This window comes from Ovis canadensis, chromosome 1 (genome assembly GCF_042477335.2).
Source record: "Ovis canadensis isolate MfBH-ARS-UI-01 breed Bighorn chromosome 1, ARS-UI_OviCan_v2, whole genome shotgun sequence".
Lineage (NCBI taxonomy): Eukaryota > Metazoa > Chordata > Mammalia > Artiodactyla > Bovidae > Ovis > Ovis canadensis.
The window spans coordinates 4,486,079-4,509,159 of NC_091245.1; the positions used below are offsets into that span (position 1 = coordinate 4,486,079).

General features: G+C 47.7%; 1 protein-coding gene across 1 annotated transcript in view; it reads left to right on the plus strand.

Annotated features, from left to right (window-relative positions):
* Positions 1-23,081, plus strand: part of COL6A3 (collagen type VI alpha 3 chain) — a 93,838-nt gene that overhangs the window by 23,522 nt on the left and 47,235 nt on the right. Inside the window, exons 5-12 of the mRNA XM_069544117.1 lie at positions 1,435-2,037; positions 5,887-6,471; positions 8,543-9,142; positions 10,462-11,034; positions 13,110-13,718; positions 16,244-16,849; positions 19,195-19,809; positions 22,072-22,671. Coding sequence (XP_069400218.1) covers positions 1,435-2,037; positions 5,887-6,471; positions 8,543-9,142; positions 10,462-11,034; positions 13,110-13,718; positions 16,244-16,849; positions 19,195-19,809; positions 22,072-22,671 — 4,791 coding nt within the window. The remainder of the gene's footprint in view (positions 1-1,434; positions 2,038-5,886; positions 6,472-8,542; positions 9,143-10,461; positions 11,035-13,109; positions 13,719-16,243; positions 16,850-19,194; positions 19,810-22,071; positions 22,672-23,081) is intronic.

Here is a 23,081-nt window from a genome sequence, read left to right on the forward strand (position 1 = left end):
AGCAGAAAGCTTGGAGAAGAACATCCCACGCGACAAGATTTGTATTCTGTTTCCATTTGGAAATAAAAGGAATTTTGTTAGTACCAGGAAGAATTAATTTTACATATAAAATGTTCACTGTCATTACAAATATCAGAATGAATGAGTTTACATATAATACAATTATACCCCAAATATAGCTTCCTAAAATCCAAACTATAAATACTGCCTATGCTTACGTAAAATCTCTGCCTATTCCTAACACACACTTAAGTTATTAAAAAAAACACTTACTACAATAATTTTGCTTTTCCTATGGTTTAAATCAGGCTGATTTAAACGTTCTAGCTGAGGCTTTGAAATATTCCACCCAGGTTGGTAGTTTATTGATTGCCAATTCCTTGCTCAGCGCTTCTGTGAAACCCCCATTCTCAGTCACAGAATGGACGTTTCATGTTTGCCATTGTGAGGAGAAAAGAGGTCTTGGTCAGCCTTTTTATGTCCATTTGTCCAAGCCCAGAACTAATTCTGATTCTGGGTCGCCTAGATACCCTGTCAGGCACTTGGTCTAGGATGTCATAAAAATAAGGTTGGATAATTATGTCATGACTGGTTTCATATCACTCTGCTTAACATTGTTCTGCATTTTGTGATTGAATATAGAGGCAAAGGTAAAATTAAATGAAGAAAACATTCATCCCAACCCCAGGTCTGCATTTGAGTTTTACACAATGAAAACAACATTTGAGAAAAGAAAATTAACCCAAAATGTAGCGAGTATTTTTGGATAAAAACTGAGGATGTAGTTTGAGTTCTTCTTTTCATATTTCCCAAGTGGAAGGTTCATAGCCATTTTGGTTTCTAAAGAAAAGCAAAGCATAAACAATGGTTGCTCGAGGAATCACGTATTTAACATACTGGGACAATGAGTCACCAAAGCCTAAATCTGAGATTCCGTTTTCTGCTGTGGATCTGGACTAAGAAAATTCTTGCGATCACTTGAGGATTATAACAGAAATGTCCTGAAATTCAAAATCATCTTTAGACCTTTGTTATTGTGGTCTTTAATTTTCTCCTGTAGGTCAGGTAAGACACAGTTCTGTGTATCTATGGTTCCCTCCAAATTCAGTAGAAAATTTCAGAATATACCCAAGACTTCTCCCAGAAAAGTAAACATGATCTTTTGCAATTTAACTACAAAGATGGTGCAGAGGAAACTTTGCTATTAAATAAATGCCCCTACTGAACACCATCGTTTCTGTTAAGAAGTTGCCTCTTATCCATTCAGAATGCAGAACTAAAAGAGAATTTCACGTTCCTTAATCAACATGTGTTTTGTTTGTCCATATTTCGTGTTTCTTATTGGTTTCTCAAGAAACATGTCAGAACACCGAACGATGCATGTGATCACTTGTTCTAATGCTTTCACATTTTTTGCATTTCTCTCTTTTAAAGCACAAGACTCTGCTGACATTATTTTCCTTATTGATGGATCAAACAACACCGGAAGTGTCAATTTCGCAGTCATTCTCGACTTCCTTGTAAATCTCCTTGAGAGACTGTCAATTGGAACTCAGCAGATCCGAGTGGGGGTGGTGCAGTATAGCGATGAGCCCAAAACCATGTTCTCCTTGAACAGCTACTCCACCAAGGCTCAGGTTCTGGATGCAGTGAAGGCCCTGGGGTTCATTGGTGGAGAGCTGGCCAATGTTGGCCTTGCCCTGGATTTTGTGGTGGAGAATCACTTCACCCGGGCGGGAGGCAGCCGAGCAGAGGAAGGGGTTCCCCAGGTGCTGGTCCTCATAAGTGCTGGGCCTTCTAGTGATGAGATCCGAGACGGGGTCGTAGCACTGAAGCAGGCTAGCGTTTTCTCGTTTGGCCTTGGAGCCCAGGCCGCCTCCAAGGCAGAGCTTCAGCACATAGCTACCAATGACAACCTGGTGTTTACTGTCCCGGAATTCCGTAGCCTTGGGGACGTCCAGGAACAATTACTGCCGTACATTGTTGGCGTGGCCCAAAGGCACATTGTCTTGCAACCGCCAACCATTGTCACCCAAGGTACGTATGCTTTTCTCACCATCTGTGTGGTAGTGGGTGTTCTGTGTGTGGTTCTGTAGGAGTCAGGCGGGCGCCTTGCAGGATGACTCGCCTTGGAAGAACCTGTAAGTACCTACGGTCCAGTCCTTCCTAGATGAGCTAGTTCTTGGATGTGGTGTCTGGGATGGTTGCGGTGTTCCAAAACACCCCCAAAGATCTGTGAGTGCATGGAAAGCTCTTGGTGGAACACGAATTGTCAAGGAAGTGTGCTTTCATGGCTAATTCAACAAACCTGTTACTTTGAGGTTATTCAACACCATCATTCATTCATTCATTTCAGTCGCTCAGTTGTGTCCAACTCTTCGCGACCCCGTGGCAACATCATTATACCATTTACTTATCATGGGCTTCCCAGTGGCTCAGTGGTAAAGAATCTACCTGTTCAGTGCAGGAGACAGAGGAGACAGGTTCAATCCCTGGGTGGGAAAGATCCCCAGGAGGAGGAAACGATAACCCTCTCCAGTAGTCTTGTTTATTTCAATGAATATGGACAATTCCATGGAGAATTCCATGGACAGAGGAACCTGGCGGGCTACAGTCCCTGAGGTTGCAAAGTGTCAGATATGACTGAGCGACCGAGCACATGTGCGCAGGTGTGATCTACTCTATTGCACTCGTCTGAAAAATGGATCTCAGTGGATCATTGCGATTATGAGAAAGTTACTGCAGGACAACAGGGTTAAGCTCTGAAAGTCAGCCTGTTAGACTGTGCTGGCTTCTGAGAACTGTCTCCCCAGACTCACTTTAGTGACGGGTAACAGCAGCGGCACTTCTGGAAGTAAGAAGTAACAAAGCTCTCACTCGGGGGGTATTTATGGGACTTTTTTCCCCCTCCTCTTGTTGAACTGAAGAGGAATTCTGTTGATGGAGGGATTCTACACTCAGATGGCGGGCCTTTGGCAAAAATGTCCGATTGGAGTCATGTAAAGAAACATGAAACTTGTCAAGTCATATAACAAAACACATTTCACCAATGTGGGAGGGGGGAGGTATATTCCAAAATTTAAGTAAGAACCCAGTGGCTCTTGGTGTAGTGGCAGGTAAAAGTCTGACGGACTCAGGTGCACCAACTCCCACCACTGGTAACCTCACCTGTCTGAGACTGTATTGCCAGTGGCATTAGGCATATTGTTGGGTGGGGTAAATTAAGATTTGGTGCCAAATTACATCCTGAAAATTCTCTTGATATTTCCAGACACCTGTCTGACTGAAATACAATATCGTAAGGTTTTCCCCTGGGCTGGCATGCTTTTGGAAACAAATGAACAACGTCCATAGGTTTTGTAACTACTCAGGAAGTGCCAATGCAGCAGACTGGACCTTTGGTACTGGGTCTTACGTTACCCAAATGTGTGATCCTGGGCAGGCCACACAGCCTCTCTGGGTTCCAGGTTTTTCAACTGATGACAAAGGATGAAAGGATATTTCTATTCCAGGAGAAGTTTCAGGTTCGTTCTTATCCATGGCAATCCAGGCCCTCATGTCAGCTTTCCTTAGCTAACTCTCACTCCTCACTTACAAAAACATCTTTGGTTTCTGCGATTCATTTGTAAATGTTCTACAAATACTCTTGGCAATCAGGTATGTGCCGGACACCATGCCAAGCGTTGGAGACCCCAGCGCTGGTGGACCAGACTGATGTGGCCGCTGGTTCATTACAGTGAAATGGGGAGACAGATCACAAAAGTGGAAAAAACTACTCCCAGAGTATGCCAGAGGAGGACATGAAAGGGGGCTGTCTTGGAAAGAAGGAGGGAAAGAGCTGTAGGAGAGTGCCCAGGGAAGACTGATCAGAGAAACTGCAGGACAGAAGCAGAAGGGCAGCAGAGGGAACAGGTGCCAGGGGAGGTGGTTGGTCCTGCAACGAGAGGGAGCCTGGCCCCACCCAGAACTGTGGAGAGGAGGTGGCCTGGAGTTCCCTGATGCCTGGGCCCCTGGAGAAACCTTTGGTTTAGGGGGTGAGCATCACCAGCTTGGCTGAGTCTTCCAGGGGCTTCTGTTTTCTCAGTGAAGCTCAGGGTACAGGGGCACCTGCTTTATTGGAGGCTGGGGTCCCTGAGTCACTGAAAAGAGTTGCCCAAGAGTAGCCTTGAGTCACCCTAGGTGGTTGCAGAGGAAGACAGCAGCAAGGAAGGGCCGTGGGGACTGGACATTTGAGGTGACTTTGCTTAGGAGCAAGAGAGAGATGACCACTTCCAGTCCTGGTTTGTGAGGGCAGAAGGGGACTTGACGACCAGCTGGATGTCAATCAACAGGGAGCTGAGGGCTACAGCCGACTGGTTACAGGACCTTCAGGGTCACCTCGTCAAGGGGGTTGTGCACCAGCCCCAGCAGAACCCTGTGAAGAGGAAGTCCCTTCCTGGAGCAGGGTTGGGGGGGTGCAGGGGAGGAGATGGGATGAGTCAGCCCAGTGACTGGCAGATGAAGGGATCCGCCTTTCTCTGCATCTGTTCACATGTTCATACATCTTAGTGAGGACAGGAAGCTCTGCAGTTGTGGTTTTAGCACCTGCACCTACAGTATAGACGGGGCATGTGTGACAGTGCGTGTGTTCAGGTGTGCTTAATGTCCGCGTGTGTCTAGAGGCACACACGTGGTTACCTGCACAGCTGTAATGTGGCTTTTATGTACCTGTGGAGAGAGGGAGAGGAAGGAGGCAGGGGATGTGGCTTCATGTTTCTGCAGCCTTCACGGAGAGTTGGAGGACTAGGGATACACTGTTCATACCACAACTTAATGCCAAAGCAGTGGTCCTCACATGCCTATCCCTGGATGCTTTGTGTATACGCTACCTTACATGTTTCTCTTAAAGAAGAGACTCTGGACCAACAATGTCAATGTAGTCAACATTAAGTAAACTAAGATGTTATACACCATCCATCTGACTGCATGGAGCAATGAGGGCTCCTCATATTCAGATAATCATTCAGTAAGCTGCAGACACACCTGCCTCTGCTTGCACCATTTACCATCTTACAAGTCTCAGAAGCCTTCTCTGGTTTCTGGATCAGGTGCTGAGGTCTGATACGTGCCTTGGTTCCCGAGATTCAGGCGAGTTGCCTGAGAGTTGATACAACAGGTGGACACAAGTTCATAGTCACTTTGAGGCAGTGATCTTGTTGAGGCATTTCTGCTTTGTGATTTGTCTGAGTTATCATAACCTTAACATGTAATGTGGGAACTTCACAACACAGGTCTCTTAAATAAAAATACTTCTGGGCTACTGGCTAGTTTTGACACTGATTTCCTTTTGACATTGATTATGATGCCAAATAATTAGTGTTTTTCTCCTTGACTGCAAACATCAAGGCATAGACCAGAGAAATGAAGGGAATAGGGTGTTGGTGCTCTTTCAAGTTTTGTGCTTGGTGAGAGGTGTTTATGAAATCAAGGTTGTGAAACACAACACCCTCTGAGCAGGCACGGATCAATTCTTTAATTGAGCCATGGCTTCATTCTAGCATCTAAAGCCCCAGCAATGGATTTATGGCAGAAAAGAGCTTTCTGACTTTTTTAGTGTCAATATAGTAAGTAAGTGGTGAATAAAACTACACTGATTTTTGAACAAATGTTTTGTAAAGCATTCTAAGAGAAGGTAGGGGGGTTGGGGAGCCCCACCTGCCAGCAGTAGGGAAGGACGCGGCTGTTACTAATGCATGAGTTAGGATAAATCCCTCAGGGGCTCCCACCAGCTTGACACTGGCAAGAGCAACTGGAGCTCCCCTTGGGTGGAATTAGCTATGTAGAGGGTCATATTGAACATGATGGGGTCAGGCCATTCCACTTACCTTGTCACGTTGCTACCTACAGTCATTGAAGTCAACAAGAGGGACATAGTTTTCCTGGTGGATGGCTCTTCCAAACTGGGACTGACCAACTTCAATGCAATCCGCGACTTCATTGCCAAGGTCATCCAGAGGCTGGAGATCAGACAGGATCTTATCCAGGTGGCAGTGGCTCAGTATGCAGACACAGTGAGGCCAGAGTTTTATTTCAATACCTACCCCAGCAAGAGGGAGGTCATAAACGCCGTGCGGAAAATGAAGCCCTTGGATGGCTCGGCCTTGTACACGGGCTCCGCTCTGGACTTTGTTCGGAACAACCTGTTCACGGAGGCGGCCGGCTACCGGGCTGCCGAGGGGGTCCCTAAGCTTCTGGTGCTGGTCACAGGCGGTAAGTCCCTAGATGCGGTCAGCCATCCTGCCCAGGAGCTGAAGAGGAGCGGCATCCTGGCCTTCGCCGTCGGAAACAAGGTGGCTGACCAGGCTGAACTGGAAGAGATCGCTTTCGATTCCTCCCTGGTGTTCACTGCCACCGAGTTCCGACCCGCCCCTTTGCAGGGCGTGCTGCCCGGCTTGCTCGGGCCTCTCAGGACCCTCACTGGAACCACTGAAGGTACGAGGCGGGGGAACCAGACACACACATGATAGGGCGGTCTGCAGGGTGGGGGTGGGCAGTCAGACACGTGATAGGGTGGAGACAGGCACGTGATAGGGTGGATACAGCCACGTGATAGGGCGGAGACAGCCACGTGATAGGGCGGAGACACAGACGTGATACGGTGGTCTGCAGGGGGTGGGGGTGGGGAGTCAGACACGTGGTAGGGCTGTCACCAGGCAGAGCCTTTGGGGCATAAGCAAATTTATTTTGTGTTAGACTAAGATCAGACTCTTAAATGATGGAACTGAAGCCACCAACTAGATCTACTTTGAGTTTCATCATACCCTGACTTGACAAAGACAGGACTTAAAATGCCATGTGCTACAACTGTGTGTCGTAAACTGTCATAAAGTAAGAACATGTCACTTAAACTGTAGGACCAGGGGCCATCTGTCTTTGGCCAAAGCTTCTGGCCGAGGCGCTCACTTCTCAGTCCTGACCTCTCACGAGTTCCCAGTGTTCTGTCTGCACTGGTGACTCCGGTCCAGCCGCGCCTTCCCCAACCACCAAGCGTAGCCTGGCTCCTCCCTTCCCAAGCAGATGGTCCGCTTGTAAATGGTCCGAAGCTGACCAGTGTAGAGCATTCCCCTTTCCTCTCTTGAAGGAATTCCTTCGATGGGGAAGCACAGTAAGGGGATGAGTGTGCAGATAAAAAGCAAGTGGTTCTCCAAACCCCTCCTTTATTATGGTTATCAGTGAACAGTTATTTTTAAAGACACAGTAGTGATCTATGAGCTTACGAATTGAATGAGTGCAATTCACCGTCCTTAATGAAGATGGATATCACGGAAACAAGCTTCCCTGCCTCACAACCTTTACCACTGGAAGAATGTTCGATGCATGACCCACGGTGCATGAATGCATGCTCACTCATCAAGCGCTCTGGTCTTCCAAAAGCCTCCCTCCCTCCCTCTCTCTCTCTCATTTCCTTAAAACTTCTAATCTACACTTTCATAGCTGAAGTTCAATTTGATGCAACAAATAGGCTAAAAGTAGTTGTTAGGTTCCAATTTTAGGGAAACATCAGGGAACAGATGGGAAAGAATTTTTTTTCCCCCCAGCGGCTTGTGTTGGGGAAAACACTCTGATTTGAGAAATACTTTTGATTCTTCAGCCTTCCCTGATCAGTTGGTAAAGAATCTGCCTGCAATGTGGGAGACCTGGGTTTGATTCCTGGGTTGGGAAGATTCCCCAGAGAAGGGAAAGGCTACCCACTCCAGTATCAGGAGAATTCCCTGGACTGTATAATCCAAGGGGTTGCAAAGAGTCAGACACGACTGAGCGACTTTCACTTTTATCCTTCATGAGGATGAGGGCCTCCTTGGCCAAGCATAGCAAAGAGTTTCTTTGCATTTTAATGTGTTTCAGTCATTCCGTGATCTCACTCAGGAGGAATCCTCATGGGCACTTGCTGGGTTATTGCCTGGCAAGGCCATGACTCCCCATAGAGGAGTCTCAGTAGAGAATGAAAAATGGACCTTCCTAGGAAAGTTTCAAGATGAGAGCAACCTAATTTTATTTTTTATTTTTAGCCTTAGGGAACTTGTGTTCTCAGGTTAACATGGGCTAACACTTCTGTCTGTAAGTGAAAATCTCTGTGTAGATGTGTAGAGGGAATCCCTGGGGGACCCAGTCTCACCCAGGTAAACCTGTCTCTGTTTGTGGCTATAAACTGACTGATGCTGAAAGACACAGCACCCTTGTAGCTTTCATTTCCACAGAAGGAATGCTCCGTTTCAAGGATTCTGATCACTATGGTTGGTTGCAAACATTCTAGCTTTGGCACTGTATCACTCTGTGACCCAGTTGGGTTTCATAACCTCGGCTATCAGTACACCTCACAATCACCAGCCCCCACTGGAGGAAAATATGCAGCCTTCTGCCATATTTTATAAGATGGACGTGCTTAGCCTCACTGGTGTTCTCTGTATTCTTCGTGTTGGCATGTGTGCCCACGTACGGGCACACATGAGGAAGCCCTTTGCGGTTGTGTGTGTCTCACTGTGTTTTCTGTGCTCCACTGCAGTTCACGTAAACAAAAGGGATATCATCTTTCTTTTGGATGGATCGTCCAACGTCGGAAAGACCAATTTCCCTTATGTGCGGGACTTTGTCATGAACCTAGTTAACAGCCTTGATGTTGGAAGCGACCACATTCGGGTCGGTCTAGTGCAATTTAGTGACACTCCGGTGACGGAGTTCTCCCTAAACACCTACCCGACCAAGTCAGAGTTGCTAGCTCACCTGAGGCAGATGCAGCTCCAGGGGGGGTCGGTCCTGAACACGGGCGCGGCCCTGAGCTATGTGCATGCCAACCACTTCACCGAAGCTGGCGGCAGCAGGATCCAGGACCACGTGCCGCAGCTGCTACTCCTGCTCACGGCCGGGCAGTCTGAGGACTCCTATTTGCAAGCCGCCAACGCCCTGGCGCGTGCGGGCATCCTGACCTTTTGTGTGGGCACTAGCCAGGCCGATAGGGCGGAGCTTGAGCAGATTGCTTTTAACCCGGGCCTGGTGTATCTCATGGATGATTTCGGCTCCTTGCCAGCTTTGCCTCAACAGCTGATTCAGCCCCTAACCACTTATGTTAGTGGAGGTGTGGAGGAGGTGCCTCTCGCCCAGCCAGGTAAAGCTCTGTGACTGCTCGGGGCTCCCTCTCCCCTTCCCCCCAGACACCTCTTTGGTGGGCAGGTGGCCTGGGCTGAACTCCAGAGGCTGGTGACGAGCTGTGCAAAGATGATGGGGTCCCTTTGGTTCATGGATTTTTGAAGGGAGGCTCAAGACACTGTACCAGCAAGCTTAGGTCCTCTGTCTAAAGGGTGTTTGTCCTTGAAAGTAGAAAATCCAGCTTATGTTCTACCCAGGTTATCCCACCCTGGATTCAGAAGCTTTTACTCATTTATTTATTTATTTTTGCCCCAATGTCTCTGAAGATTCTGGCGTGCAAATCTGGATGGAAATGGGAGAAAAACAGAGAGACAGAAAGCTGGATCCCCTTTCATACATGAGTATACATTGGGAACATCTAAAAGTGGAGTTGATTTTCTTGATAGGATGTTTTTATGTTCCAAATCTGCTGTATCTAGAAAAATATTTGTCATAAACCTAACAAGGGCTGTGTCTTTTTGTGATGGTAGAGTGGTTTCCAAAGGCAGTCTAGGTGATGATGACTATGGTGGCAAATTAATAAGATGATGAATTACGGACCCTTACTTCCACCAGTTGCTGACATCACGCAGATGGGTAGCTAGATGGAGCCCACTGAAGCCTAATCGAAATAGTTCTAAGAGTGGCTTGAACAGAAAATAATGTGCACGTGAGACATTGTAGCCCCCGATTGGCGGCTGCTGTGTTTTCTGTAGTCTGACCACAGCAGGCTGGAAGTCGCTTACCCACAGAGTGGTGAAGACACTATCTTGGATTCTAACCCATAACCTCAAATTTAATGGAAAGAGAATCCAAATAGAGCATTGATGACACCTGATTATGTGCCAGTTACACTTGGGTGGATAACCCCTAGCAGCCTTTGTCACTAGAGACAGATCAATTTTTAAGCACAAGGATGATAAATACCATGTTTTCAGAAGTTGATAACAATTTGGAAACACCATCTGTTCTCCTAGAATGATTGGCACCTGATGCTAGAACAGACCGCCCCCCCCCCCCACCCCAGGCTTTTCTTTGGCTTGCAGCCTTGAGGAAGCAGGGCACTAGATTGGGCAGGTGGGTCCAGTTGTCCTAGCCCTGTGCACAGATGCACTGCTTTGAAAGGGGGCATTTGAATGGCAGCTGGTGTGGGTTTTCTCCTCCCTTGCTGGTACAGTGGTCCTCAGGTGAATTGCCTGAATCCCCATGACCGAAAGCTGGCAGTGCTGGGCTGAGGTCGGTTTGGTGCCTATTGTGTTTTTGTCCCTCACTGTGCCCCACGACCCACTTTTGTTGCAGAGAGCAAGCGAGACATCCTGTTCCTTTTCGACGGCTCAGCCAACCTCATGGGCCAGTTCACTGCCGCCCGCGACTTTCTCTACAAGGTCATCGACGAGCTGGATGTGAAACCTGACGGGACCCGGATCGCGGTGGCTCAGTACAGTGACGACGTCAAGGTGGAGTCCCGTTTTGACCAGCACCAGAATAAGCCTGAGATCCTGAATCTCGTGAAGAGGATGAAGCTCAAGACGGGCAAAACCCTCAACCTGGGCTACGCCCTGGACTACGCACAGAGGTACATCTTTGTGAAGTCTGCTGGAAGCCGGATCGAGGACGGAGTGCTTCAGTTCCTGGTGCTGCTGGTGGCGGGAAAGTCATCGGACCGGGTGGATACACCTGCACTCAACCTGAAGCAGAGCGGGGTGGTGCCCTTCATCATCCAGGCGAAGAACGCGGACCCTGCTGAGTTGGAGCTGATCGTACCATCCCCAGCCTTTATTCTGGCTGCGGAGTCTCTTCCTAAGATTGGAGACCTGCAGCCACAGATTGTGAACCTCTTAAAATCAGTGCAAAATGGGGCACCAGCTCCAGGTAAGGCACAAGACATCTGGTTGCTTCTGCAGTCCAGCTCTCCCTAGCGTGAGCAGCCTCTAGGCTGCTGGCTCCAGGTCCTCAGGTAGAAGCCCTCCTTGGTTTCCAAGAAAGATAGGTAATTTCTGCAGTTGTTCGTTGTTCAGTCCCTAAGTCATGCCCAACTCTTTGTGATCCCATGGGACTGCAGCATGCCAGGCTTCTCTGTCCTTCACTATCTCCTGGTATTTGCTCAGATTCATGTCCATTGGGTCAGTGAAGCCATCCAACCATCTCATCCTCTTTCACCCCCTTCTCTTTCTGCCTTCAATCTTTCCCAGAACCAGGGTCTTTACCAATGAGTCATCTTTTCACATCAGGTGGCCAGAGTATTGGAGCTTCAGCTTCAGCATCAGTCCTTCCAATGGATATTCAGGGTTGATTTCCTTTAGCATTGACTGGTTTGATTTCCTTGCAATGAAATATGACTTTTCGTTCCCAGGTTGGCTCTCTGACTTCTCTCTAGGGAAAAACAGAAGAATCAGGGTGATCACTTTTCAGGACATTAGACTGTTTCATCATAAGATGCATTATAAAGATTTAGACATATCAATGATGAAAAATAATTATTTTTCTAAAACCAATACTTTTATTATGTGCATAATAAAAGGCATATAACATGGTTCCATTAGAACTAAGAGAGTCTTCTTCTTCACATATTTCCCAAATATCTTATTTTAAGTGGCTGTCACTGTGTTATAATTCATGCTCTATTTTCATTAGAAACACAAAGCATGAATTGAGACAGGCACATTCCCATTATAAATGCTATATTAAAGTTTCTGAGTAATAATCTTTGTTACCATGACTTCATGTTTAACCACTTTCCACTGGGTGATAAAAATGCAGGAACAAGAGTAATTAATTTCACATATAATCTCTTAGATTGAAAATACAGAACCTAGAACTTCTCTTCAATGATGATTGGGCATATCTACTGTTGGTTTTGGGTGGTTAACTGGACATCTGGGTTACATTTCCCTCCATTGACCCGCTGTGACTTGCAGCAACTCATTTGAAATCTCTCATTTATAAGGTGTGATGGTTATGCAGACTCTGCCCATATCTCTTCCCCACCCTCAACATTTCTTCTTGAGTACAGCTTTGAATGTTAACGATACTGTTCAAACGTACAAAAATTCTAAAATAATTTTTGTTATTTTAATTATTAATAATTTCCTATGGCTGCTTTAAAAATTATTGTGATTTTTGTTGCTATTGTTAAGTTGCTCAGTCATGTCTGACTCTTTGTCACTCCATGAACGGCAGCATGCCAGGCTCCCCTGTCCTTCACCATCTCCTGGAGCTTACTCAAACTCATGTTCATTGAGTCGGTGATGCCATCCAACCATCTCATCCTCTGTCACCCCCTTCTCCTCCTGCTTTCAATCTTTCCCAGCATCATGGTCTTTTCTAAAGAGTTGGCTCTTCACATCAGGTGGCCAAAGTATTGGAGGTTCAGCTTCAGCATCAGTCCTTCCAATGTTTATTGAGTTGATTTCTTTTAGAATGTAAAGCCACCAAATTTGACTTAAGTGACATATTCAATGGCTTGAAACAGAATGATTTTACTATCTTAAGTTTTAGAGGTCAGAAATCCAAAGCCAGTTTTATTGGGCTAAAATCAAGATGTCACCCTTCCTTTTGGAGGTCCTGGCTGATAACCCTTTTTCTGGGGTCTAGAAGCCACGTGCATTCTGTGACCCACGGCCTCTTCCCCTCCATCTGCAGAGCCAGCAGGGTAGCATCCTCTCTTGTCTCTGACCTCTGCTTCCTTCCTTACATCTCTCTCTGACTCTAACCCTCTTCTCTGCCTTTTAGAGGACACGCGATTGATTACAGTGGGTCCACCTGTATAATCCAGTACCCATCCCCATGCCCCTGATCCTTAATTTAACCACCCCTGAACATTTTCTACCATACAAATGCCAGGGATTCAGAGTTGGATATCTTTGGGGGCTGTTACTCAGTGTACCACGGTTGGTATGAAATTGTCCCTTTCCTGCCTTGAGTCACAGAGGCGGTCTTCCTTGCAGTTTCAGTTGAAAAGGATGTGGTGTTCCTGATTGACGGCTCCGAGGGGGTCAGGAGCGGCTTCCCGCTGCTGAAGGAGTTCGTCCAGAGAGTGGTGGAGGGCCTGGACGTGGGACCAGACCGGGTGCGCGTGGCCGTGGTGCAGTACAGCGACCGGACCAGGCCCGAGTTCTACCTGAATTCCTACATGGACCAGCAGAGCGTGGTGGGAGCCATCCGCGGGCTGGCCCTGCTTGGGGGGCCAGCCCCCAACACGGGGGCCGCCCTGGAGTTCGTCCTGAGGAACATCCTGGTGGGCTCCGCTGGGAGCCGCATAGAGGAAGGCGTCCCCCAGCTCCTGATTGTCCTCACGGCCGACAGGTCTGGGGATGACGTGAGAGGCCCCTCTGTGGTCCTGAGGAGGGGAGGGGCCGTGCCCATTGGCATTGGCATTGGAAATGCTGACATCACTGAGATGCAGACCATCTCCTTCATCCCGGACTTTGCCGTGGCCATCCCCACCTTCCGGCAGCTGGGGACCATCCAACAGGTCATCTCGGAGAGAGTGACCCAGCTCAGCCGCGAGGAGCTGAGCAGGCTGCAGGCGTCTGTCAGCCCCGTGACCCCTCCGGGTAAGGAGCCAATTCTCTGGCACTTCCTTCTTTAAAATATCTGGGGCTACTGGGACTGTGGGTTACAAAGGCTTCTCAGCTTTGTTTCCTCGGCCATGGGGAGTGAAAACTAGGGTTACATGAAGAATTAGGAGCTGCGTGGCCTTGGTGGCCAGAAACGACTTGGAGAGAGGCTGAGAGTTGTGTTTTTAGCCAAATTTAAGTCTCAAAAGAGAAGTGGGCTTGGTTTACAGTTCAGACCCCTAACTCTGCATGAAGGCTTCTGTGTTGATAACTGAAGAGAGGGGCCATCTAGTTGATAAAACTCCCGTTCGATGCCGGGTCCTCGTTACCCTTGTGGGTTCAGCTGGCAGCCTCTGATGGTCAGGGAGGGTGTTCGTCCCAGGTGCCTCTGTCAACCTTGGGCACCGTTTCTGAAATGTTGGTATTCTCAGAGCCCAAGTGTGAAGATGGAGTTTGAATTTGCTTGGCGCAGAGAAGGGAGTGTCTGAACTGGCAGGAAGGCCTCCTGGCTCTCCTGACCTCGGCTTATTCTTCTTCCTGTTCCGCTTCCCCAGGCTTGATGCAGAAGAAAGGGGGCTCAGATAGGCCCACCCCTCCAAGAATGCCCACGGAGGACCTCCTCTCCCTGGGCCCTCGGGTGGGGAGGGCACAGTGGAGAACAGGCATGTACAATGTCACCCCTGCGTGGTTCACGTGCTACAGAACAGCGTCTGCATCCAGGGATGGGGAGGCTGGGGTTGGCGGGGTGGGGAGGGAAGAGTGAAAGCAACTGAGAGAAAAGTAGATACAGGAAACCATTAGGGCGGGTGAGAGAGGGGGCAGCGTCCCCTCGCTGGTGTCCACGCAGAACAGAGCACTCCCTGTAAGCCTTCCTTGGAATATTCTACAGGGCTCACCATCCAATAAATTGGGGGTAACTGTGGGACAAATGCAGTGAGGGTTTTGTTGGCTGTTCCCTAGTTGATGCGTTTTGTGTGACTTGCTTGGCTGCAGGAATCTCTCTCTCTCTCTCTCTCTCTTTTTTTTAGTTTTTATTTTATATTGGAATACCATTGATTTACAATGTTGTGTTCGTTTCAGATGTACTGTGGAGTGATTCAGTTATACATATACATATATCTGTTCTTTTTAAAAATCCCTTTTCCCATTTAGGTTATCACAGCCTATTGAGTAGAGTTCCGTGTACTATACAGTAGGCCCTCGTTGGTTATCTTTTTAAATATAGTGGTGCGTATATGTCAACTCCAAACTACGACTTTATCCCCCACCCCACTCACCACCTTTTTTATGGTGCATTTGAGGCACTGGCGCTCCCAGGAAGGCTCTTTGGAAATGCTGGCATCATGTGTGGCAGCTTCTTTAAACACAAGCACACGTCTCTACAGCAGTGTGACTCCTGGTCCATCTGCTTTCCCCCTCTTCAGGATGACTATTTTCTACCTTTTCCTCATCCTGCTTCATCTACACCTCTCCCTCTTCAGTTTACTCTGAGCTGGTGATCTTGGTTCCATTTCACTGAGAAAGTATAAATAAAATCAAAGAAGAACGTCTCTGCTTCCCCTGGCAGTCTGCCTCCTCCCTAGTCAAGAGTGCCTCCTGCAGCTCTCCTGTCTCCTGCATCATTGATTCTCCAACGCGCTGGATGGATCCTTTCATGATATACACAGTGCCTTTCCTTCTCTTGTAAAAACTCCCTGGATGCCCTGCTCACTCCTCCAGGAGGGTCCCAGTCTCCTTTTTTAAAAAATTTAAAAAACAATTAATTTACTTCTTTTAATCGGGGGCTAATTACTATACAGTACTGTGTGGTTTCTGCCATACACTGACACAAATTGGCCACGGGCGTGCATGAGCCCCCCGTGCTGAAGCCCCTCCCCTCTCCCGCCCCATCCCATCCCTCTGGGTTGTCCCCGTGCACCGGCTTTAAGTGCCCATGCATCGAACCTGGACTGGTGATCTAGTTCACTATATGATAATATACATGTTTCAGCATTATTCTCTCAAACCATCCCACCCCGGTCTCCTTTATAAGCATCATCTCCACTGCCTATAGTTCTCTCTGAACTCGCCCTAACCTGTTGTTTGCTCTCCCCGCTCCACAGAAAGTGTGCTGGGCAAAGTCCCTCCATCTGGCAAATCCTAGTGGTCAGTGTTGGGTGCTGTTCCGCTTGACCTGTGAGTGTCATCGGGGTGACCCGGGGTGACCCGGGTGAGGGTCAGTTGCGACCCCCTCCCTCCTGGAACGCCATGCTCCCTTGGTCTAGATTCGGCTCCTGCGTGTCTAGGCTCTTCCTCCTGCAGCCATTCTTCCTTACCCTCTGCTGCTGCTTCCTCTTCTCTGCTGTGTCAGCACTGGATTCCCCAGGATCCTCTCCTGGGGCTGGTATTTTAACTTGAATAGTCTGAATTAGGATGCCTCGCCTGCTGGGTGTCAATTCTGTGACACACTGGGAGGCGGTTCATCATCGCAAAGGCTCTGGTGCCAGTGGAGTTGAAGCCCTGTGATAACATTTGATTCACAGTGGTCAGCGGCAAGAGGGACGTGGTTTTCCTCATCGATGGGTCCCAGAGTGCTGGCCCCGAGTTCCAGTACATCCGAACGCTCATCGAGAGGCTGGTCGACTACCTGGATGTGGGCTTCGACACGACCCGGGTGGCGGTCATCCAGTTCAGCGATGACCCCAGGGTGGAGTTCCTGCTGAACGTCCACTCCAGCAAGGACGAGGTGCAGAACGCGGTGCGGCGGCTGCGGCCCAAAGGCGGGAGGCAGGTCAACGTCGGGGGTGCCCTGGAGTACGTGGCAAGGAATATCTTCAAGAGGCCCCTGGGGAGCCGGATTGAGGAGGGTGTCCCTCAGTTCCTGGTCCTCATTTCCTCCGGGAAGTCGGATGACGAGGTGGACGACTCGGCCGTAGAGCTCAAGCAGTTTGGTGTGGCGCCAATCATGATCGCCCGGAACGTGGACCAGGAAGAGCTGGTGAAGATCTCGCTGAGCCCCGAGTACGTGTTCTCAGTGAACACCTTCCGAGAGCTCCCCAGCCTGGAGCAGAAACTGCTGACACCCATTACCACCCTGACTGCCGGACAGATACAGCAGCTCCTGGCCAGCACACGCTACCCACCTCCAGGTGAGACTGGGTGTTGGCTATTGCTCTTCTGTTGTATCTTCTCAAAAAAAAAAAAAAAACAAAAAACACATACACACCCACACACACACACACACATATATATATATATAAATGGGCTCAAAGGCCATGATGCTCACAAGTAAAGCTAAGATAACAGACACCTGTGATGGAACCGGTTGGGACTGTGGCTTGTTGCAGGGAAGAAGGGCATCAGGAAGGGCTGATGGCAGGATTTGAATTTGCCCAAGACGGTTTTGTGGAAGGCTTGAGGAAGTGGGACTTTGCCCTGGACTGGATGTTGTTGAGAAGGGGGAGTAGTCCTTTGGCTGGGTATCTTACTAACTCTCGTGGCTAAAGTTGTGATTGGTAAAGAAACGGTGGTCACACCTGTGATCCAAGATGGTGGGTGGGTATTTGGTTACTTTTGGCTTCTTTTTGTCAGTGTTCAGACACAAAAAGAGCATGGCTTTCCCTGATGTTGGTGTTCTGTGAAATCTTTGGTGTTCCACTGGAGAATCCAGGGCCTGGCTGTGTGTGCTGGGCCAGCTTTTCTGTTTTCAACATAAAATGGTTCCATTCCACGACCTGCTCAGCTTTTGCTGTGCTATTTTTTCCACTAGAAGTGGCCAGTGTGTTATGAGGCAAAAGGTTGAATTCGTTGAGAGGCAAGATGTGAGCTATTTAATAAATGACATCCAGGAAGTACCTAGAAATCTAATTAATAGGAAGGTATGGTTTATCTTTCCTGAAAAGTGAAAGTGTTAGTGGCTGAGTCATGTGACCCCATGGACTGTGGCCCACCAGGCTCCTCTGTCCATGGAATTCTCCAGGCAAGAATACTAGAATGGGTTGCCATTTCCTTCTTCAGGGGTTCTTCCCAACCCAGGGATCAAACCTAGATCTCCTTGGGTCTTCTTTACTATCTGAGCCACCAGGGTCCCTTATCTTTCCTAGGACTTTTGATTAATTGTATAGTGAAAAAACTGATTCATGCAAAGAAAACAGGGAAATAATAGTGAAAATGAAAATTTTGTGTAAATGCTAGAGATATGTGAGGAAAATGAAACACTGTGAATCAAACACCCTGGGAGAGAGTCGGGGAAACACTGTGACTCAAACACCCTGGGAGAGAGTTGGGGAAACACTGTGACTCAAACACCCTGGGAGAGAGTCAGGGAAACACTGTGAGGCAAACACCCTGGGAGAGAGTCGGGGTTCCCCTGGCTGCCCCTGGCTAAGTGGTGGCCTTTGTCCTCAGGTGTAATAATAAGAGCTGTCTCTTTTTTCTTGCGTAATAATAAGAGCTGTCTGTCTTTTCTTGCGTCATAATAAGAGCTGTCTCTCTTTTTTTTTGGAAAATAATAAGAGCTGTCTCTCTTTCCTTGCGTAGTAATAAGAGCTGTCTCTCTTTTCTTGCGTAGTAATAAGAGCTGTCTCTCTTTTCTTGCGTAATAATAAGAGCTGTCTCTCTTTTCTTGCGTAGTAATAAGAGCTGTCTCTCTTTTCTTGCATCATAATAAGAGCTGTCTCTTTTCTTGCATCATAAGAGCTGTCTCTCTCTTCTTGGGTAATAATAAGAGCTGTCTCTTTTTTCTTGGGTAATAATAAGAGCTGTCTCTCTTTTCTTGCGTCATAATAAGAGATGCCTCTCTTTTCTTGCGTCATAATAAGAGCGGTCTCTCTCTTTTCTTGCATCATAAGAACTGTCTCTCTTTTCTTGGGTAATAATAAGAGCTGTCTCTCTTTTCTTGCGTAATAAGAAGAGCTGTCTCTCTTTTCTTGCATAATAATAAGAGCTGTCTGTCTTTTCTTGTGTAATAAGAGCTGTCTCTCTTTTCTTGCATTATAAGAGCTGTCTCTCTTTTCTTGGGTAATAATAAGAGCTGTCTCTCTTTTCTTGCGTCACAATAAGAGATGCCTCTCTTTTCTTGCGTCATAATAAGAGCGGTCTCTCTTTTCTTGTGTAATAATAAGAGATGCTGGTCTGTGTGATCTCAGTCTCTGCTGGTAGTAACAGTCATGATTCATAGATTATGGTCATCCAGGATGTGTTTCTAAGTGCTGTTGCTTTTGAAAGAAGTTGTAACCCAGACTGCAAAGCCACCATTAAACTCAGAAAGGGGAAGTTTTGGAGAACTAACAATATTTCAAGGAGCAGAAATTGTTTTGATGCAAAAGGCCCGATTTGTAATGACTGATTAGAAAATGTGGGAGACAAGCACATGCACATTGGCTGGTAGTTTTCGCATTAATTAGCGTGATGGTGTCATGGAGTTTAAGTTCAGAAACGAAACCAGATGCGCGCCAGTCCTGTGCTGAGTTTTCCTTTTCCTCCTCACCCGCAGCTGTGGAGGCCGATGCTGCGGACATTGTCTTCCTCATCGACAGCTCTGATGGCGTGAAGCCAGATGGCATCGCACACATCCGGGACTTTGTTATCAGGATCGTGCAGAGACTCAACGTTGGTCCCAACAAAGTGAGAATTGGGGTCCTGCAGTTCAGCAACGATGTCTTCCCAGAATTTCAACTAAAGACCTACAAATCCCAGGCCAGCGTGCTGGACGCCATACGTCGCCTGAGGTTCAAAGGGGGGTCTCCTCTCAACACTGGCAAAGCTCTGGAATTCGTGGCCAGGAATTACTTTGTCAAGTCTGCCGGGAGCCGGATAGAAGATGGGGTGCCCCAACACCTGGTTCTATTTCTGGGTGGAAGATCGCAGGATGATATTTCCAGGTATTCCCAGGTGATAAAATCTGCGGGAATTGCAAGCTTAGGAGTTGGAGACCGAAACATTGACAGAACAGAGCTGCAGACCATCACCAGTGACCCCAGGCTGGTCTTCACGGTACGGGAGTTCAGAGACCTCCCCAACATAGAAGAAAGGGTCATGAATTCCTTTGGGTCCTCCAGGGCCACCCCTGCACCTTCGGGAGTGGACACACCCTCTCCCTCAAGGCCAGGTATGTGCTGGGGGCCCTGGGATACAAAGTGGTTATTATTTTATTTTTATTTAGTTTTAATTGAAGGATAATTGCTTCATAATTTTGTGTTGGTTTTTGCCATACATCAGCATGAATCAGCCATGGGTATACGCACGGTCCCTCCTTCTTGAACCTCCCTCCTACCTCCTACCCCATCCCACCCCTCTGGGGTGTCACAGAGCTCCAGTTTGAGCTCCCGGCGTCATACAGCAAATTCCCATCGGCCATGCATTTTACATATGGTAATGTACATGTTTCCATGCAACTCTCTCCATTTGTCCCATCCTCTTCTTCCCCTGCTCTGCCCCGTGTCCATCTGTTCTCTATGTCTGTGTCTCCATCGCTGCCCTGCAAATAGGTTCATCAGTACCACCTTTCTAGATTCCACCTATATGCATTAGTATATGATATTTTTTTTTTTTTTACTTTCTGGCTTGCTTCACTGTGTATAATAGGCTGTAGGTTCATCCATCTCATTAGAACTGGCTCAAATGTGTTCCTTTTTATGGCTGCATAATATTCCATCGTATATACATACCACAGCTTCTTTATCCATTCATCTGTCAATGAACATCTGGGTTGCTTCCATGTCCTAGCTATTGTAAATAGTGCTGTGATGAACATTGGGGTTGCATATGTCCTTTTCAATTATGGTTTTCTCAGGGTATATGCCCAGTAGTGGGATTACTGGGTCGTATGGTAGTTTTACCCCTAGTTTTGTGAGGAATCTCCATACTCTTCTCCATAGTGGGTGCATTAATTTACATTCCCACCAACCATGCAAGAGGGTTCCTTTTTCTCCACACCCTCTCTAGCATTTATTCTTTGTAGATTTTTTGATGATGGCCATTCTGAGGGAACACCAACTATTTTTTAATTGCAAAAAAGCAGTCAACGTTCATTTTAATGGTTTTCTTCTCTCAGATTTGTGGCTGTGATACTGTTACAAATTAAATGTTTTTTTAGTTGCTAAGTGATGCTTGAGTCTTTGTGACCCCCATGGACTGTAGCCCGCCAGGGTCCTCTGTCCATGGGATTTCCCAGGCAAGAATACTGGAGTATGTTGCCATTTCCTTCTTCTGGGGATCCCCACTCAGGGATTGAACCCAAGTCTCCTGCATTGGCAAGTTTATTCTTTATCACTGAGCCACCTGGGAAGTCCCCAGAAATTAAATACAAGAAGAATAACTCAGTTGAAATTGTAGGAGGAATGGAAAGAACCATTTCAGAAAGCAAAAGGTCCTTGCTTCTTCCATGAGTTTCCATGAGACTAACTGCAGCCCTATTGAGATGTTCTGTAATAGTGCATCGAGGGTTAGCCACAGACTCATTGGCTCTCAGAATAAAATGGCACTGTTGAAGTTGTTCAGTCCATGCCCCTCCAAACACGACTGAAAGGCAGCCTCTGTCCTAGGTGGTACAGAGGCAACCCTCCTTCCTTGGACTGAATGCACCTCCCTGGGGGAACTGAGAGCTGTCCACCTATAGCTTTGACATCATGCTCCTGGATCTGACCTTGGGTGCTGCCAAGAGCAAGTTGAGTTCCTCCACCAACCCATGTCTTTCTCAGCTCCTCTGCAGGTGATGGCCATGCAGACATCTGGAGCAAATGATTAGGGTTGCTTTTCCATGAGGCATCACATTCCACTTAGCTCCTTCATGTCCTCTTTCTGTGCTGGTGGTGGAATATCCCACACTGCCCTGGATCTTCCTTCTCTCGACTCTATTCTCAACTCCTTGGTTAGAATTGGGAAATTCTCTTCAACAAAGCTTTTGGCATGCTGTCCAGCAGTCCTCCAAAGGTGCATGCAGTCTGCTTCCTGTTTTCTAGTCTTTCTCCAGCCTTCCCTTGCCTTGCCTCTAGGACACATCCCCCCTTCTGCCAGACACTATCATTTGCTTTTGACCAGGAAGAAAGAGTTCAGTGGCATTTCCTAAAACACTTGACACCATGGACTGATGAATCCATGGCAAAACCCCATTTTGCATGGGATAACTGGGGATCTGCTGAGTTCCCACATCTCCTTTCCTTTCATTTAGATGATTTATCATTTATCTTCCTGTTTTGGGCATGATGGTTTGAGGGCTGTGAATCTGGTAACTACAGAGTCATGGACTAGAGCCAAGGTGTTCACTGTGAATGAATGACAGGAAGGCCTTATTTTAGTCATTTTCTGCTTGGTGATTTTGTTCTGGGTATGGAAACTGAATTTCCCCTTTTCTCATCGTCATCATCTTTAGAGAAGAAGAAAGCTGATATCGTGTTCCTGCTGGATGGTTCCATCAATTTCCGGAGAGACAGTTTCCAGGAAGTGCTCCGTTTTGTGTCAGAAATTGTGGACACAGTTTATGAAGGGGGCGACTCCATCCAGGTGGGGCTAGTCCAGTACAACTCTGACCCCACCGACGAGTTCTTCCTGAAGGACTTCCCCACCAAGCAGCAGATTATCGACGCCATAAACAAGGTGGTCTACAAAGGGGGGAGACACGCAAACACCAAGGTGGGCCTGGAGCACTTGCGGCTGAACCACTTCGTGCCCGAGGCAGGCAGCCGCCTGGACCAGAGGGTCCCGCAGATCGCCTTTGTAATCACGGGGGGCAAGTCGGTGGAGGACGCTCAGGAGGCGAGCATGGCGCTCACACAGAGAGGCGTCAAGGTTTTTGCAGTGGGTGTAAGGAACATCGACTCGGAGGAGGTTGGGAAGATAGCGTCCAACAGCGCCACGGCCTTCCGGGTGGGGAACGTCCAGGAGCTGTCAGAACTGAGCGAACAGGTTTTGGAAACTCTGCACGATGCGATGCATGAGACCTTATGTCCAGGCATGACTGATGTTTCCAAAGGTAACGTCCTTTAGGTGCATATATTCAATCCTGTCTTTTCAATGCTGGCAAGTTATCTGGTTGCCCAGGTGCCCAGAGCTGGCCTTGGGTCTCCTGCAGCACCTGCTGCTTCTGGGACCGACTTACATCCACGTGGTTGGGTCCTGGTTGTCACCTGCCTCTGTGATAGGCTGTGTTTCCCAGATAGGAGTGGATGTCTGTCTTTTCTTGCTCTTACCAGATTTACCCCTCCTGTCGAATCCCCTAAATAATTCACCTAAATAATTCAGACTGATTGATGTCTATTTCACTTTGTAGGTTCCTTAGATTATTTGAGACCAGAGGGAATTCTCAAGTGTGTTTAGTCTAAAGCAGACACTTGGGATGCATCTAGATACTGGCTGTATTCCGTGCTAGAGCTGATTAAGTCC